Source organism: Venturia canescens, chromosome 3 (genome assembly GCF_019457755.1).
Source record: "Venturia canescens isolate UGA chromosome 3, ASM1945775v1, whole genome shotgun sequence".
Classification (NCBI taxonomy): domain Eukaryota; kingdom Metazoa; phylum Arthropoda; class Insecta; order Hymenoptera; family Ichneumonidae; genus Venturia; species Venturia canescens.
In genome coordinates, this window is record NC_057423.1 from 1,776,549 (window position 1) to 1,793,889 (window position 17,341).

At 41.7% G+C, this 17,341-nt stretch overlaps 1 protein-coding gene and 1 long non-coding RNA gene across 5 annotated transcripts; one reads left to right on the forward strand and one right to left on the reverse strand.

Annotated features, from left to right (window-relative positions):
* Window positions 1–2,889: 2,889 nt before the first annotated feature.
* On the reverse strand, window positions 2,890–13,557 carry LOC122408405 (uncharacterized). 4 transcript variants are annotated; one of them, XR_006260485.1, is made up of 4 exons: window positions 13,404–13,557; window positions 12,994–13,250; window positions 11,411–11,763; window positions 2,890–4,392 (listed from the first exon to the last, which is right to left on the reverse strand). It is a non-coding gene; the product is annotated as an uncharacterized lncRNA (long non-coding RNA). The 4 variants fall into 4 exon arrangements; XR_006260483.1 differs by having other exon boundaries at window positions 2,890–3,827; window positions 3,887–4,392; window positions 11,411–13,250; window positions 13,404–13,531; XR_006260482.1 differs by having other exon boundaries at window positions 11,411–13,250; window positions 13,404–13,531.
* On the forward strand, window positions 13,506–16,761 carry LOC122408404 (uncharacterized). The gene is made up of 3 exons (XM_043415180.1): window positions 13,506–14,282; window positions 14,603–14,750; window positions 14,850–16,761. Exons 1-3 carry the CDS (start codon window positions 13,677–13,679, stop codon window positions 15,029–15,031), a joined length of 936 nt encoding a protein of 311 aa, XP_043271115.1. The 5' UTR covers window positions 13,506–13,676; the 3' UTR covers window positions 15,032–16,761.
* The last annotated feature ends 580 nt before the right edge of the window (window positions 16,762–17,341 follow it).

The window sequence follows — 17,341 nt, forward strand, 5'->3', positions numbered from 1 at the left end:
CGATGGAAATAAATAGCGCGGAGCCAGCACAGCGACGGAGAGTAAGAGAGAAGGCAGCAGAGAGGGAGACAGAGAGAGGAAAGCGAGGCAGAAGCAAACCGAATCCGTGATTTTCAACCCGGTTCAACGAACGTTCGATGGAACAAGTACCAACTGGACGACACAGTGGTCGTGTCGAATGTCGGAAATTTCGGACTGATTACGAATACTTATAAAACTCACAACAAAGAAGAGTGCAGCGAGGGAAAATAAGAAACGAAAAATTTGCCCGATTTCGAGGCAATTTCAGCTCCAAGTTGGAACTTATCGCGACCTCGCTCAAACGCGTTATCGCCGGGTGCAAATGCAAAGCGATGCAAAGTTTTATTCACTCGGAGTAACACGATCGCGTTAGTTCTAATCGGTCGTGGGCAGCGAGCGAGCGAGCGAGCGATTAGAGGCGCGTAAAGCGTTTATAGAAGGTGAAACGTTTGCGGGCTCTGAATAACGGCGAATACATGCAGCCTATGCATCAGCTACAAATGTAATCTCCAATCGTAATACGTGACACAAAAGCCACGAGCCGAAACTCCGAGATAGAGAAAACACAGGTCGGAGTCTACTGCGTGCAGCGAACGAAAAGCGTTGTAAACGAATCCGAGTGATTTTCTTGTCCACTCGAGTCTTGACCGTTACAACTAAATATCAGGATCGATTTAGAGCTCCGATAATGTTAGAAAATCCGTATACTACCCGAGTCTCCGACAATCGATTAGAGCTTCGAGAGCAAAAGAAATAAGGAAAGGAGACACGCCAATTTCCATAGGTAGCAATAAACCTTTCGCGAGGTAAAATCTCTCGAAGCGTAACGAGATTGATAAAGCTGCAAATTTTCGATGATTCATTCGAAGAGGGGATAAAGAGCCGCGATATCTGCGAGACAAAATGAGGACTCGCGAGAAAGAAAGGACGAAAAAAATTGGATTGAAAGAGGAGGGAAGACCAGGAAGCAGAAGCAGATATGGAGGAATAAATCGCCAAATGTATCTCTCCGATCGCTGCTCTCTTAGAGAGATCTCGATCTGATATCGCGTGTCCGCGAAGCCTCGGGCTCTAAATTATCAGCCGTTTGGACCCCGAGAACTGAATTACCGGTTAACACCGTGCTCGCTGTTTTGTGTCAGGTAGCGGAGATGAAAAAACGAGAGCGGAGAAAGACCCAAGACCGAAGAGAGAATGAGAAAGAGAAAGAGGAGCAATTTTCTCTGTAACAAAATCTCAATGCTGGCTCTAACACTGCACATTATCCTTATGGGTATAAAAACAACCGACTTGTGTATCTCGATAGACACATACGGAGCACGCTACTTGCTCCCGCGGCTCACTCCACCAACTATAATAATAACGAGAAAGAAAATCATTGCGCTTATATATCTGTATTAATAACGTTTACATGTCCGTAAGGGAATCATGTACAGTAGCCTTCGGAGCGCAATACAGTGATATTGGCATAGCTATGGTCAGCCATGCGCGAATCGTCCATGCACGAGCAGCACTTGCGGAAAACATACAAGTTAGCGTAGCCCGAGGACCCGAGTACGCTCTTCCATCTATTTAAATAAATATGTGTATATTATTGTGTCTGCACGCGAAGCTATAAAAATCAAACGGAATGACTTCCGCAAATTGGCGACTACGAGAGACAATAAACTAGCTAAAATGCTTCTAACACCACGAATACACTTCTTCATATAATCTACTTTCTGTCGATTTTCTAGGGACTCGAATCTGCTATGAGGCTATCCAATTTCCTTGGGCGGATCTACGAGGAGTCGAAAAACTCGAGTACTTGATGAATTTTTGGCCTTTTTTTACAATTTTCCATTCCATTTTGCTGCTGCTGCTGCTGCTATTCTTCGGTCGACGTTTTTTTGCGGTTATACTCCGAGATCGAAGGAAGAAAAAGAGAAGCTCGGAAGTGAGGATGGGAAAAAAGAGATGAGGTTCCCCCGGAAGGAGCGACGAGTACCGAGAAGGAAATAAAGAGGGACAAGCCGCTGCATATTGTTGCTCAGTAATACGTGATTTGTTCAAAGACTTTACGATTTTCAGGACGGTATACATGTACATGAAGTTTTTATCCGGTTCCAGAGGTTAGCCGCGATAACGATTTGTCGAACGTGAGGCAATTCGTTATAAATATAAATATAAATATACACCCACGTTGCCGCGCTCCGGAAAGAGAGCAACACCGAAAAAAGCACGTATTTCTCTCACGAAAGATCGCGAGAGATATCGAAACATATGGTGCCCTGGAATATTGTGGTTTCTCTCCGTGTCCTATCGAACCGCATGGTCACGGATCGTATAATTCGCTGCACTTGCACCGCGTATTACACTCCCAGTGGAGTCGGTACGGGCCGGGGGGGAGTTGGAAATAGGAAATAGTTGGCTACGAAGGGAGGGAGCGCGGTTATCGAGAACAAAACAAACGAAGCAAAAGCCGAAGAATAAGAAACTGCTGTGTGTATAAGCGCAACGTTCGTGTTTTACGTGCCGCGCACCAATAGCTACGAATAACATTTTTTCCCTCGTTCCACCTCCTCTCTCGATACCTTCCTGCTCGCCGTTTTTCATCCCATTTTTTTGTCAACTCCATATTTCGTACGGTGCTAAATAGGAGCACTGGATACCAGCAAAGATCTTGGTGAGATAATGTCAGTGTTGCGGCTCGTTACCACGTGGCGCTTTTTAACTGCGGCGCACTTTATAACGACGGATCATCCGACTCTACTCCGCTGAAACTGCAGTTCCATACCATCGGTATGTCACTGCAGAATCTCATAACGCTGCACCGCGACTCACTTATCAATGCGAGACTGCTTTTTCAAAGCGTTATGTGGCCCGGAATATTTTAATCATTATTTTCCTCCAACCACAGTACACAGAGAAAACAGAGATTCGTTTTGTTTATGGCGAGGAATATATTATTTTTCAATAATTTTCAAAGCATTTAGCCATCGATTACAAACAGCATAGTATTTTTTGAATTTTGCTGTTTTTTTCGTCCCTTGAATTACAAACAGCTTCGTGTCAAGGTGAGGCAGGTGAGAACTATATTTCGTTTTGTTTTCGAGTTTTTCACATCGTGTCAGACTAGCACTTACTGATAAGTCGAAATTTATTGGAAATCGCAAATTTTCTAATGTCAGCGTGGTAAATTTTATGATAAATACACGAATATATACCGAATACGCGTGACATTTTGCGTACATAGTTTTTTTTCAGGGTTTCCTCCCGAGCATACTTAACAATATAAACATTTAAAGTGACTGAAAATAATTTTTTCTATGCTTTGTAGAGAAGAAGACTCTTTTTGGACAAAAGGTATTGGTCTTTTTACTATGGTGGATAGAACAATTCTTATTAATGCGCTTTGAATTAATGCTGCAATCCAGTACGTACACACACTGTCCCTGAGATAATATTTTCCTAGTAATTTCCTCTAGAATTTTAAGGCTCGTTTTCTCCGTGTAATCCACCCAGCGGTCATAAAAATTTGTATAAAAAGTTTGAAAAAAACTGATGATACGATTCCGAAGAAAGAAACGACTCTGAAGCAGTCTGGAGATTCGATTTTCGTGGAGTTTGCTCTACCGACGTCTCTGCGTTTCGTTTGAACATTTCATTTCTTTATCAAAAAGAAAGTGTTCCGCTCGAAATTCGAGAACAGTTCTTTAAATTCCTACTTCCTCAACATCAGAAAAATACTCGTAGAAAGCGACCTCAGCGGGGACATCAGAGATCGTTGGATTTTCTTAAAGTCTGTTGGTTTTCAGCAATCGAACCTGTAACTCCCACAGTCAAGTTGGGCATAAAAACCCGATCGGGTGAAGCAGGTACGTACTGCAATATTCGCGGACTTCATTGCTGCGAAAAGGCCTTGGCAACATCCGAAGAACTAACTAAACACGGAAGTCTTGTGTACTTGGCGTACATCGTAACGGTGCAGCGACGAGTGCGGAGGGGCGAACTACTTTCATCGCTATCGCGAAGATCGATCGGCAAACCGCGAGAAAATTGAGCGCACGTGCGCGCCCAATGCACCCGCGCCCACAGGAGCCGACTTCGAATATAGAATCCTACGAGCATAGCATTAAGTTCGTTTGCTGAAGATACGAAGCGCATACCTGTGCTCCAGAAAAATCGAGCAAACGAGATTCCCCTTTTCGTCCGATTTCGAAGAATTTTTCTGAGCTTCGTCCATATTATCTCGTTGCTCCTTGTCCGTCAAGAGCAATATGAACTTGGCGGGAACTTCCGTGAATGCGCCGACGAATATTTCTTCCGGAATTCCCTATCGTCATTTTCCGTCGGTGTTTCCGTTTCCACGACGAGTGTTTCAGCTCTTCGCTACAAGAATGAAAACAAAAAATCAAAAAATATTATGACTTCCGAGTACCGCGAGCTTCTTATGAAATATTCCATGCATTAATAAACCTGCACATTTATCAAAGTACTTTTTCACGAGTTAATATAAATAGACTTCAATCTGCAATCGAGTAAGTGAGAGAAGATATCTCGATGCTCCCGTCTCGGCTCGTTGATCGTCTCTCGAATCGTTAAGATAGAAGTCGTGTTACGAACTTTTATCGAAAATCATCGAACCTCTCTTCTTCGATATATGTGCACTCACGGTATATAACACTACATAAATATGTACAAAAACACACATGTTCCTATGAATTAACATACCGGGTGGCCCAGAAATCACGGATAAAAAATAATTTGAGATCCCCGACAGTCATTCGACCGGAAATGATCACGATTAAACTCGATCGTTCGAAAAATGGGCTTGTGCGAATCGCTCTTAAGTGGATGGATCGGACTAAGCTTACTTGGAACTTTCGAAATCAAAATTCTTTGTCACAGTTTGACCGATTAAAAAAAGGCTCTCTCAGCCTACGCAGCCGTTTTTCGGTTCCAACACTCACGGTTGCGATATACCGACTGATCCATCCTCTTAAGAATCCAGCAAACGTTTCAATGAAAAAAGTATTTTATTCCCAAACTGGTTCTACTTTCGCTATATTTTGTTCGTATTTTTCTGAACTGTCAGTTGCAAATGCATAATGAGATAAAAATAAAAAATGACGTTGACTAAACACGGCGATTTATTGGGAAAAATGGGAAAGTTTTATGCCTATGGCCAATCGAAGCACGTCTACGACTGTTTTGGTCTGCAAAAGCCCCGAAGCAGCGCTGTGCTCTATTCGGTCGACGACTTTTTGGACGGAGTATGTACAACTCTTGGCGTCAAGATGCTGCCGCGTCTCTAGATGTTGCTACGAGTGCATCTGTAGTCGGTAAAGAGAAGTCTTAAATATACAGGATCGGAAGTATGCGTGTGAGGCTGCCCTGTCGCGAAGCTTATCGAAGCGAACGCGAAGGGCTCGAGAGCGATCGAGCTCATTGATCCCAAGACTTAGCGCGTACCTTCGGATCGGAGATTTTCTCTTTTCCCTCTCTTTTTTGTTCTTCGCATTTATTGCACTTTTATTTTTATCTAGAGACGCGAAGGACGCGTCACGAAGGTACGGAGAAGAGGCCGGCTTCGTCCTCGTTCCCGTCGTCAAACGAGTTTTGTGCCTCGACGCATAAATAAGTAATAACCCAGAACGAAACACACGCACGTGAGTGCACGCGTGTGGCTTTGTAAAAATGAATATACATTCGCCTCGATCTCGTGACAATGAAAAAGGCGCGGTTCGTTTGTCTCCAGCCTCTGAAATAACGCCTTATTATTTGCAAAGCCACGGGTGAAGCAACTCTTTGAATCGCTTTCAGATGCTCGATGCGATATCGAACTTGCGCACCCTCGGATCGTATCAATGTCAGTGCTCTAGGACGTTAATCAAGCTCATTTTAATATCGCTATTTTCTCGCTGCCTCAAAATTTCCTTTCCTTAACGCTTGAAACATGATATTATTTCCAGATTATTATCCTTTTTACGTTTATTCCATTACTTCGCAACTGACTGATCGAAAACTTGACATCTACAGCAATACGCAATTAACCTCGAAGATCTGAAATCTCTTTTCCGCGGAAATTAAGTTCGCACCAGAGTCGAAAACTGGCTCAACCAAGTTTCATTCTCCACCGTTTCCTTTGTTTCTTTTCCATAGTTCTTTTCCATAATCTAGGGACTCGGATACAAGTACATTTCCGTATGACGAGTCGCTGCCAGAGTCTTTACAGCAAGTGTTTCTCAGCCGTTGTCGATAACTTTCGAAATTTCTGTCATTAATATTTTAATAATTACAGTAGTTCAGAGAAGACTGCCAGTTTTTACAGTTAACAAATAAAAGATCGGATCGTCACCCAGAACCACAGTCGAGAAACTCCTCTCGAAAGCTAACAGACACCGGTCAAAATACAAAAAGTTGATAAGAAATTACTCCATTATTGGAAAAATCTATCAGTACTGTCAAACGCACGGGGCAGTGTTCACCTGTCTGTGTGCATGCATCTCATGGGAGTATGCGTCCTGTCAATATCAGAGATAGCATTGTAACTCGCAGCATTCTTCGAGTGTTAACGTCGATTTGAGTTCTGGGAGTTGATAGAAGAATTGACAGAAACCGAGGGAATAAAAGGAAATGAAAAAGAGGAAGAAAGAAAGAGAATATCGATGCACTGCTGTCGCAGTACAATTTCAAAGGCTTTTCGAGGTCTCTCCACCCTTTTGTGTAGTTCAGAACGCGAATGGCTCTATTAACGCACCCCTTATCAGCGCTTTCGCGTTGCAACTAGCACAATAACGAGTAATTATCTGTTGATCGAAAAAAAGAGAAAAGAAATTGGAGAAAAAAGGAGAGGAGTGAAAGAAGGAACGAGTCGTGATACCGCGATACGTTTGAACGTTGTTTTCTCGTGGATATCGATACACAATCGCTATACACATACATCAAGATGTAAACGTTGGAGCGATAGTCTGTTTTGTAAAAGGAGCGAACGAGCGTCAATCCGATATGCAGAACAGATTGTATCTAATTCTCGTGTAACAGTTAATCTCGCAGTGTCATTTGCCAGGGCCGTGAATTAAAAACTTCCGCGTCGTTAGATGGAACATTAGACAAACGAAAGAGAATGTGTATTGTCCGTGTGGGAATTGCGTTGGAAATAATGTCATTGTGCATGTGTTTTGCGCGCAGCTTGTATGCGCTTTGCTTTGTGACGTTCGATCAACTGTAATGCTCACTAATTAGCTAACAACATTATCCCTTGAGCATTATGCACTCGCTCATTGTTGAGACCAATCGTTTACCAGCTAGTCGTCGATTACACCAACAATCGACGTTGCTACATCAATATTTCGGAGTTTAAATTCCGATGGAAATCTTTCCATTGCGGAAAATGCATTGATGTAATGGCATCGAGCGATCCGAGTGAGGGAATCGTGAGGCGTGTGAAAACTCAAAGAAACTCTTTTCCATGACGATGAATAATAAACTGTGTCCAAAATTTATGGTGAACAGAAAAACTTGAGTTTGATGTGGTCCAATCACTTTGAATGCGAGGCTAAATCGATCTTTGTTCGCACGTCGATGTCCATCGTGGCGAGAACGATGAGAGCGGATGGTTTTTCTCACGAATCATTTCCCCGCGAATGGAGGCGCTGAGGTGAATTTCGTATGAGCTAGAGGATGTAATCTGAAAATCAGAGATGAGAAACAATTGAAAAAACGTGCACCGAGCGAATGAGTGTGGAGTAATAAAACTCGTAAAGCTCTTAAACGTCGGAAGCTCTTCGATACAAAAATGAAGAGCCACCATATACGGTCGATCGTCGACAATTATTGAGTATGAGAGGGAATAAACGCGAAAAACGGAAAGCAACCCTCTCCGCGGATCGTTTACTGGACGCTTCGCCCTCTCCCGACACGATTTTGCCCCCGCGTGGAACGAGAACGCTATATTTAAGCCCTTCTTCATTCTCGGTTAACTCAGGCGTTAATGGCAAACCGCTTCGGTCAAAGAAAGAGAAAAAACCGCTCGTGAGAGAGAGAGAGAGAGAGAGAGAGAGTGGCGCGGAGAGGATGAAAAGCGAGTCGTTAACGTCCCTCGATCGTATGCACGACCTCGGCGCTCCAATTCGCTGTTAATTGGGCGACATTTCGCGGGGCTTTTTTACGTATATACTCTCTCCTCTCTTTATACTCGCAACTCACACATATAAAATATACGCGTATACGTAGGACATTTGTACAGATATATAAAGACACGTATAGGACTCACGCAGGTTGAGGATATAAGGCTGTACGGGAGCCTATCTCAGCGAGTGCACCGGCCTAAGGAGCATAAATTATCGCGATTATCGAGTAGCCCAAGAAGCCGATTCCCCAGGCTAATTACGACTTGCGTGAATTTCCACGTTTGCCTTTTTCATACTATCCCTGTACAAACATTTGCACATTTTCTTATGTGTTTGTAAAACGAAAAAATAATAATGGCAGTTTAAAAAACTTGGATTTATATGTTTTACACGCACGTATTTAAATATACGACTGTTTTTATGTTTTGTTTTGTTTTTTTCTTTCTTTCCAATCCATTTGAATAATCGAGCCTTTACTGTATACGACCCCTCTCTCATCCATTCCACTTTTCAAAATATCTCTATATCGCTGTCCCAGCTTCATTCCTCGTATGACAGGCTCTCGACGATTGGTTCAGATATTACCCCGTGTGGATATCGGTCCACTGATAGAGAAATTCCGCGTCCACGAGGAACGACTAAGCAGCAGCACGTTCAGACATTTTTTACAGGCATTATGCCTGTTTTATCTCGTGGATAAACTCTAACGCGAAAGCGAGAGAGAGAGAGAGAGGGAAATAAAAAAGGAGTGTTATGCACCTTGCGTCATCCCTCGTGTACACGCGCATCTCGTCAAGAGGTCTTGATTAAATGGAGATTCCTGGCCGGCCTGCTCTGCTCAGCACCCTTTCCCTCCTCCCTCCCTTTCAGCCCCGTTCGCCCCGGGAAAGCCTCGTTTAACATGCATCGCGGACGAAAGGGGAGAAAATAGATATCGACGATCTATCAAGCTCATCCATCCAATTAGCTCGAGATACGTGCAACGAGCATCATTCCGTTTTTTATCAACTTTCCTCTTCTTCTCAATCTCCAGCTCGCGTATTTGGATAATAAGAGAGTGCCAGTTAATAACTGATAACTGCGGAGTGAGAATACGCGGATTTTACATCGCGCTTCGTTATTTTCATCGCATTTTTTTCTCCCCGCCTCAGGCCAATTATTCGCTTTTTCTTCATCAACCAATCAATTATCATTACCGCTGCGTTTGCCGCGGCTCGCGTAGATTCGCTTCTGGAACTCGTTAACCAACAACGAGTATTATTTATTCCCCAAGTACACAAATATTTTCTAAACAAACTTGGACGCTTTTTTTATCCTCGGAGAACGCCACTGGCCAAAATACTCGACGCTCTCATGCAATCCCATTCCTTTCAACTTTCCCATCGCGGTTAAATTGAGCATTCGAATAAAAAATTGACAACGAGCCTAACGAAATTACGCTTTCCCTTCTTTTTCCTAATTGCGGCGCTACGCGGACGAAAGTCTCGACAAAACTGCAGCTTACCTCAGGAGCGAGGAAACATTTTCTCACTAAGAATTTCCACCGAAAATGGAAAAAAAATTTTCGCGCTCGAATCGAAAGTCTCGAAAAACAGTGGACAATCGTGCACCAGCACTTTTTAAATGCTTTAACAATACCGTGAAAGATAAAATTTATACTTCAACTTGACTAGTTAAGTGATTGACTCCGAATGTTCGGATAAAGTCGGGTCGCTGCTCCTCTCACCCCCCGCAATGCCGGTAGTGGTGCACATAACCTAGCAGCTACAATTTGTGTTGTGCGAAAGAAAATTTATCGTATAATGGCACCGAGAAACAAAAATGGTCAATTCATTCGAAAAAGCGAATTTATTCGACGAATGAAGGCACGCGAGTCAATCTTAAAAATGAAATTTAAAAAAGAAGACAAACGTAAACAACGCTGACCGAAGACATGAATATTTTTTGTAATTAAAAAATTAATATTTCAAAATATTATGCATTACAATTTATTTGTAAAACTTAATTTATTCATGAAACAAGAAAAAATACAAATAAATTTTTATCACTTTTAAAGATTCTCGAGAAGAATTTGAAATTCCCGCGATTACCGACTTTGTCCGAAGCTTCAATCAGCTGTTACCAGCATTGCAACGTAATGTCTGCCATCCGCTTCCGTCACGTCAAAAACGATAGTTTTTTTATGTTTTCTTCTTTAAAAGCGCCGTAAGGTAATGTTTTTTTTTTTTTTAAACAGAATCTGTGATAAATTTTCTATACGATGAAACCTTTTCAGAAGCCCTATCACCGATAAAATTTTTTACAGTTAACATTATTATGAGTTCTTCCATAAGGTACTGCTGTGTTAAAAGCTCAAAATTGTAAATGAAATAATTCAAAATTTTGCCCCGCAAGAGGCCCCGAAAATAGGCTCATTGTGATCAGAAGACCTTGAACTATCATTTACCGCAAAAAAAAGTGGACATTCACCGTACTTGGTCGAACGGCCGAACTACTTTAAGCAGGCGCAAAATGATCGTGTTCCAGACTTCTGTTGAGACCCTCGGCGCTCGAGAGACCGAGGAGCGAGAAGCTGTTCTTTAAAATTGCTTTTCAACGCTTTCGAAGACGTGCGAACGAGAGACAGGGACAAGAGCCCAAGAGATTTTTCATCCCTCTGTTAAGGTGCAAAGATACACACATACACACACACACACGAGATGTAACGTTGTAATGTCTTCCACTTTGCTTTCAACGGACACGTAAATAGAAATGGAAAAGGAAAAGTGTGAGATAAGCTTGTACAGAATAGTAGCAACCGTGGCATCACTTCGTTCGGAACCGACAAAACATTTGACGGCGTACTCGTTCGAAGAAACTTTTGATGCCTTTTCTCATTCACATCTGTATACATATATATTTAAAATAATATAAATATATATGTACGTGTACAAAGTCTCGAGCATAGCCGAAGGCTTTTTCTCCACTAGCTCGGTGTGCAGTCTCCTCTCCGGTCTCTCGAAGCCCGGAGGAGAGGCGAGAACAGAGCCGCAATTTGCGTAATTGCGATGTCGGTACTTCGACGATATCCTCTTCGCGAGCAAAACCTCTGCTTTTTCTTCCTCCCTCTCCCTCCAGCTCTCTTCCTTCTCCTTTTTTCAAGCCCGCAAAGAAACGGAGAAAGAGACCAGGCCTCTCCTCCTTTTCTTTACGCTCTTGTATCTCAACCCTCCCCAAATTTTATATGGATCGAGAATTTACAATGCACAGGGGGTCAGAAAAAGTATAAATAATACCTTCGCGAAGTATTCTCTTCGCAGAGTTGCCAAGTGCTCCTTACATCCTCTCATTAACTCCGAGCTTCTGATTTGTCACATCGCATGTACTTTGAGTGCATATCGGAGCTCATTGTTTCAGTTGAAATTTTCATTTTCACTTGGAAAATTTTGTCCTGCTACCGAATTTTGTTTTCGGTGCAAGAGCCAAGCCGAAACAGCGGACTGGAGTTTTCGCGCGGAGAACGTCCGTGGTCGCGTAATTGAAGAATTCAGCACATTTTTCGTCATCGAAGCATGAAAGTTGACCGCAGCTCTGTAGCGTTGCATGTGTGTCGTGAATAAGATGGAGAGAAAAAAATCTGAAAAACTGACTGAAAAAAAGATTAAAGTCTATACATCGTAAAAGTAATTTTAAGTACACGACGACCAAATGAATACGAAGTAAGAATGAAAGACGAGAGGTCGAAGAAGAGATAGGAAGAAAGAGAAGGCGGCAAATGCAGTATGCAGAGCTGAAGGTGGAATGCTCCGGGGTCTCGAAAGGAGGAGGCTGTCGGCGATGAAAAATCACGCACCCCCCGCTATAGCACTCGCCATGCCCGAGCATCTGCTCTACATACCCTGGCTCTCAACCTGTCGACCATTTTCTTACGAATTCACCATCACCTTCGAAACATTATCGTTCAGATTCACAGCTCATTATGACTTCATCGAATTATAATTATTAATGAAACTTTCAATTTTGTGTCCTTCGATAGAGTTATTAATAGAAATCTAGCAATAGTCGGATTAGATCGACGAGAAAATTAAAACTTTTGTGGCAAACGCGTTTCCGTTTTCATAGAAAAAGAAGCTTAATTATCGATTAAAACCACGAAAAGAAAACTTGATAGAAATTTGGATTTTGAGAGGCCCAGGCATGACGAAAAAAGAAAATACTAAAGTACTAAAAGAATTGATTTCGTTTTTTTCCGATCGATAAAAGTGCACGAAAAAAATTGGTATTTACGCTTTTTGTTAATTTTGGATAAAATTTCAGGATCTCCATGTTCCAATCATGACTATCAATACTTTGACTTTTAGTGCGAAAACCCAATAGTTGCAGACAATTTTATAAAGTGTGATTAAAAGCTCAATTTTCAAGTTCAATGAAAACAAAGGCTCGAGTCGAAGTCGAAAGGAAGCGAAAAGGGTGTTGTTTGTCTTTGAGAACCACGAGGAGGAATCGGGCACAGTGTGCGTGGTGAATCGGAGCAAGATATATACACGTGGTCCGCTTGGCTGAGCTACCGGTCGGTCGGGTCGGGTCGCTGTTCTCGTGTGTTTCATTCCTATCCCTTTTTATTTTCTCTCCATTTTTTTATTATTATTTTCTTATCCGCGAGGTTTTTTATCTCTTTTTCACGTTCCTTTGCTCCCGCCCATGGCTTCTCTCAATATTTTCACCTCCGATCGCGAACTCTTGAGCTTTCTCCTTCTCCCTCTCTCTCTCTCTCTCTCTCTCTCGCTCTTTTTCTTTCTTTCGTGTCCTTTCTGAAACTTGTTATTTTTTATCGTCTCCTCTTACTCTTACTCCTCCGTCTCACTCTGATCGCACTCACTTCGTAGAGTCGTTGTTCGATTGTTTTATTACTTTTATAAATGCCGACGCCACCGACAGCGAAGCATCGACGGCGCTCCCTTTGTTGATCAACCGTATTCTTCGAGATCGCTTGATCGCTCTTTAAATTTAACCTCGTACGAAGACCATTCTTCAGTTGTCTTACACAAAAAGTTCCTTCTCCAAATTATTGACAGCTTAATTGAAAAATGATTGAACTTCTCGTTTCCTCATGCTCCATCAATAACCAACATTTTCCTGCAGAACAATCGTCAACCGAATAGTCAATTGAAGTCTATGAAAGTGGCATTGATATCCATCATTCTCATTGATCTCTCACTCAAATGATTTCGATTAAAAAATGTAATAAAGATTGTTTGCTGGTTCGATAACTTTGAAGTAAAAACTCACCTCACGAGGGTGGGAATTTCGAGCCTTGCGCACTGAGTTCAGCCCCATGGGAATCGATATACGTTCGAGGGTAACTCCCCTTCGGTGAATAATATGCGCAACAGTTTGGACGATACCACGAGGAAGGCGCTAGTAGATACAAGTCGTGACGGTCTTTTCCCTCGAAACTAATTAAACAAAAATAGTGTAAAAATTAATCATTCGAGTGGAAAGATTGATTATTTAGATAGCAGTGTGTCATTCAATTTCGTACGTTCTCCGAGTTCATCGAGTATGGAGAGTGAAAACGTGGAAATATTAAGGGAGGCTGAAAGAACGGAGGAGCCGGAAGAACGTCTCTCCACGAAATTCAATATGGACGTAAACTTGGGAATAAATTTGAGCATTTTGATCATTCTCATGATATTTTGCGGTCTTCTTTTTTTGCCTGCTAAAATGCTCCTCGACACGTCGTACGAAGTGGGGGAGAACGAAAATTCTAGTGAAACTGAGAAATCCATACTCAAAACAAACTTTCTCAGCTCGATGAAATTTCGCGAAAAGAAAATCTGTCCCGGCCTCAATTACGAGTACTGGCTCTCCTCCATATTTTTCAGTAATTATGATCGAAATTGCACGTACACGAGGAAACGAGTTATTGCAAAAGACAAGGAGACGCGGCGCGCTGGGGAGAACAAAAATTCCGATAAGTCAATTTGTTCCGAGGATAAAAAAATGATCAACCCGATTGTTAACAATTACAATGGTACGTTTGAGGAAATGAAAGCGAGCAAACCGAAATCTGTTCCCGTTACCGGGCACATCCTCGCAATGATGCTCGTTGTTTCGGCCGTAGCCGCTTTCGTCGAAGTACTACGCATACGATTTATCAATCCTAAGGTACATCGAAGTGAAATAATCTCTGAAAAATTCATTTAATTACGATCATCGTTGCGCCAAAGTTTTACCGTCGATCATTCGCTTCGTCTCTTTTTTCTCTTCTTTCCTCTATTTTTCCCCTCTTTTCACTCGTTTCGTCGTCGTCGTCGTCGTCGTCGTCCTCGTCGTCTATCGCTATCTTTGTCTCTCTTTTCTCAACTCTTTCGATCTCTTTGTCTATCCGTCTTTGTCATTAAGCTTCGACATAACATCGCGCCTCTTTCTCTATTTTTGTTTCCAAAGAACGAGGAGTGTCTTAATCGTCGTTCCTGAAAATTCAGGATACCTCCACCGTCGAAACCGCCGGTTCGAGGAAGGGGTCGACTGTTGAATTAATGTCCCATGGACGCTTTTTGTCGCGTCCCACGATCAAACCTCAGAGATCGTTTGATTTACAGGGAATGCAACGATCTGCGCAACGTCTTATTGGTACGAAATCCTCGTCGAATCGATTGTTAGGAAAAATTCAATTGACGCTCACAACGAAAGTTAACGGCAGCCGATTGAAGATGTTGCATTTTTTTACAGGTACTCGTCCTCCACCCCTCACGAGACGATCGTCGTTTCCGAGTTACCACGCGGCGACGATGGACCTCGCGATGACGAACGACCCCTCCATTTCCAGACGTACATCGATCAATCCAGAATCGGCACCCGATTCTGGAATGGCCAGTATTCATCGACGGGCACGTTTGATTCGTCGCCATTGAGCCTGAAAAACGATCATTTTCATATTCATCACACCGATTGACAATCTTCTCTTTGCGATTTCGTACAATCGACCGCGTATTTTTACGTCGATCGGAGATTAAAACGAAACTTTAAAATATCGAAAACAAAGACGATGTAAAATTGCAAAATTCAATTCGAACAGAATGTTGACGACGAAAGATCGTTTCTCGAATATCTGCTATTTCTCGCGCGTGCGCATGATCATTTTATTTTATCTCGAGTTCAATTTTTTTTGTCCACACAAATTTCTTTTGTAACCAGAAAAATATTCAGTGACGCTACGTGCGACATCGTTCCTTCAGAAATCGAAACAAAGAAGTGTGATTCGAATGTATTTTTCCAATTCTTTTACATCTCGTTTATTCTTGTCCAAACTTTTGCTGCATAGTAGCATAGTTACTCCATCTTTCATGTACAAAAAGACAAAAATTTTTTCTCAAAATGTCAAGGTTTTCTTTCAAAATGGAAGACTGTTATTCAACAGTCTCGTGCGTCCTCCGTGCTCGCCAAAGTGATAAAACTCTTAACGAATTTGAAACATTTTTACTCTAAAACACTGAGCTTACTTGCATTATTTTTGTTTCGTTTTTCTTTCCACCGAGACCTCGGTAAACAACGGCGAGACTGTCTCCGCATGACGCCAGCAACGAAATGGCGTTGCGCGCGGTTAATTTTCCTGTCTTTGTACATTGGATGCTTCGAATCCTTTACTGTGAGCAAAACGATTGATATTCGGCGCATTGTGGGGAGAAATCTCATCTACCAGGGTTTACAGAATCGGGGTTGCGGTGTTATTTGAAATACAACAGATTTTGATGTAAACTTTCACAAAGCCACTGTTCCTACACGCAACACGTAACACAATGGTTATTGACAAACTGTTCTCTTTTAGCCCCCCCCCCCCCCCTCCCTCTCGCCCAACTCTGCTACTGTCTCTGGGCTCGCCAGCGACCGCAGAAAACACGCAGCACGAAAACACTTGGACACGAATCTATTGGTACACAATTTCAAATCAACTGTAAGCTTTCTCTCGTATGCACATTTAACGACACTTTTCAACGAATCCGACGAATTTATGGGAAAAAATGTCGTGATGCAAAGTCATGGCGAAAAAAGCCTCAAGCTTTTTCAACTCTCATCTTTTCACAAAAAAAATGCGAGTTTCGAACTTCGTTGTAATCGGTGAACGGAACATTACTATTTTCATTTGTTTCTTGATGGACACAATTGTTATCAATTTCAAAGTAATGTCAATACGAAAAATTCATGTGAATCGTCAACTCTGATTGTGACTTCTATTCGCAATGTTAACCGCATGTTTGTTACTGAAATAACTTTTCAATCAAGCCGTCCGTTCTGGACGAAAATTATTCAATCTTATTGCTGTATCGGAAATATTTGTACTTCAAATTTTCTTCTACATTGCTGTGAAACTCTAAAGAATTCATTCGTTGATGAAATAATTTTAACATACCGTATTTTATTGAAATACATTTTTATTTTTCAATGGACGAAGACAAAAGAACGTACGTACAATCGAAATGAGCGGTCGACGAGGAAGAAAAAACGCTACGGAAATGTATTACAACAAGAGTAACGAAATTTGTGTCACGTGATTTGCCATGATATTCTCTATATGTGATATGTTTTGACAAGGTACATATTTTCGGAATATATGCACGCACAATAAAAAAAAATTATATATTTACGATTGACTTGAGTATTGATCTCACAATACCTTTTGCAGTGTATTAAATTGAAATTTGTAGCATTCGATATCAAAGCAGAAAAACATTGCAAGCTTACCTTATATAGGTGCGTTCACGAAAAAAAAGGCGCGAAAAGCATCATGCCAACAATGGAAACGTCGAAACAGTTGAATTCAGCACAGCGTTATTAACATGAAAAATATTTAGTTTTTTTTCGATTCTTCATATATATGCATCGCATTTAATATTTCAGAATTTTTTTTTATTTTCCGAAATTTTGCTCACTAGGTACTCAACATTTGGCGCCAACGTATCGCCTCATAACCTATTATCGGTCAATGAAAGATTGGAAAGAAAAACTAATTGAATTGCCTAGCTGGTTGCAATGAAAAATTAAGATTCTGCGAAGTAATGCATGAATTTGGAAAACTATGTTTATCTGGATTTAATTTTTTTTATATTGAGAAAATTGGAAAACAGTAGTCATATAGAAACTCCGTCCTTTTCAACGATCGGCCATTGTGTTGTTTCGCGTCGCGACCAAGAAAACTGGCACTGGCGGCGTGCGCATCGAGCTGT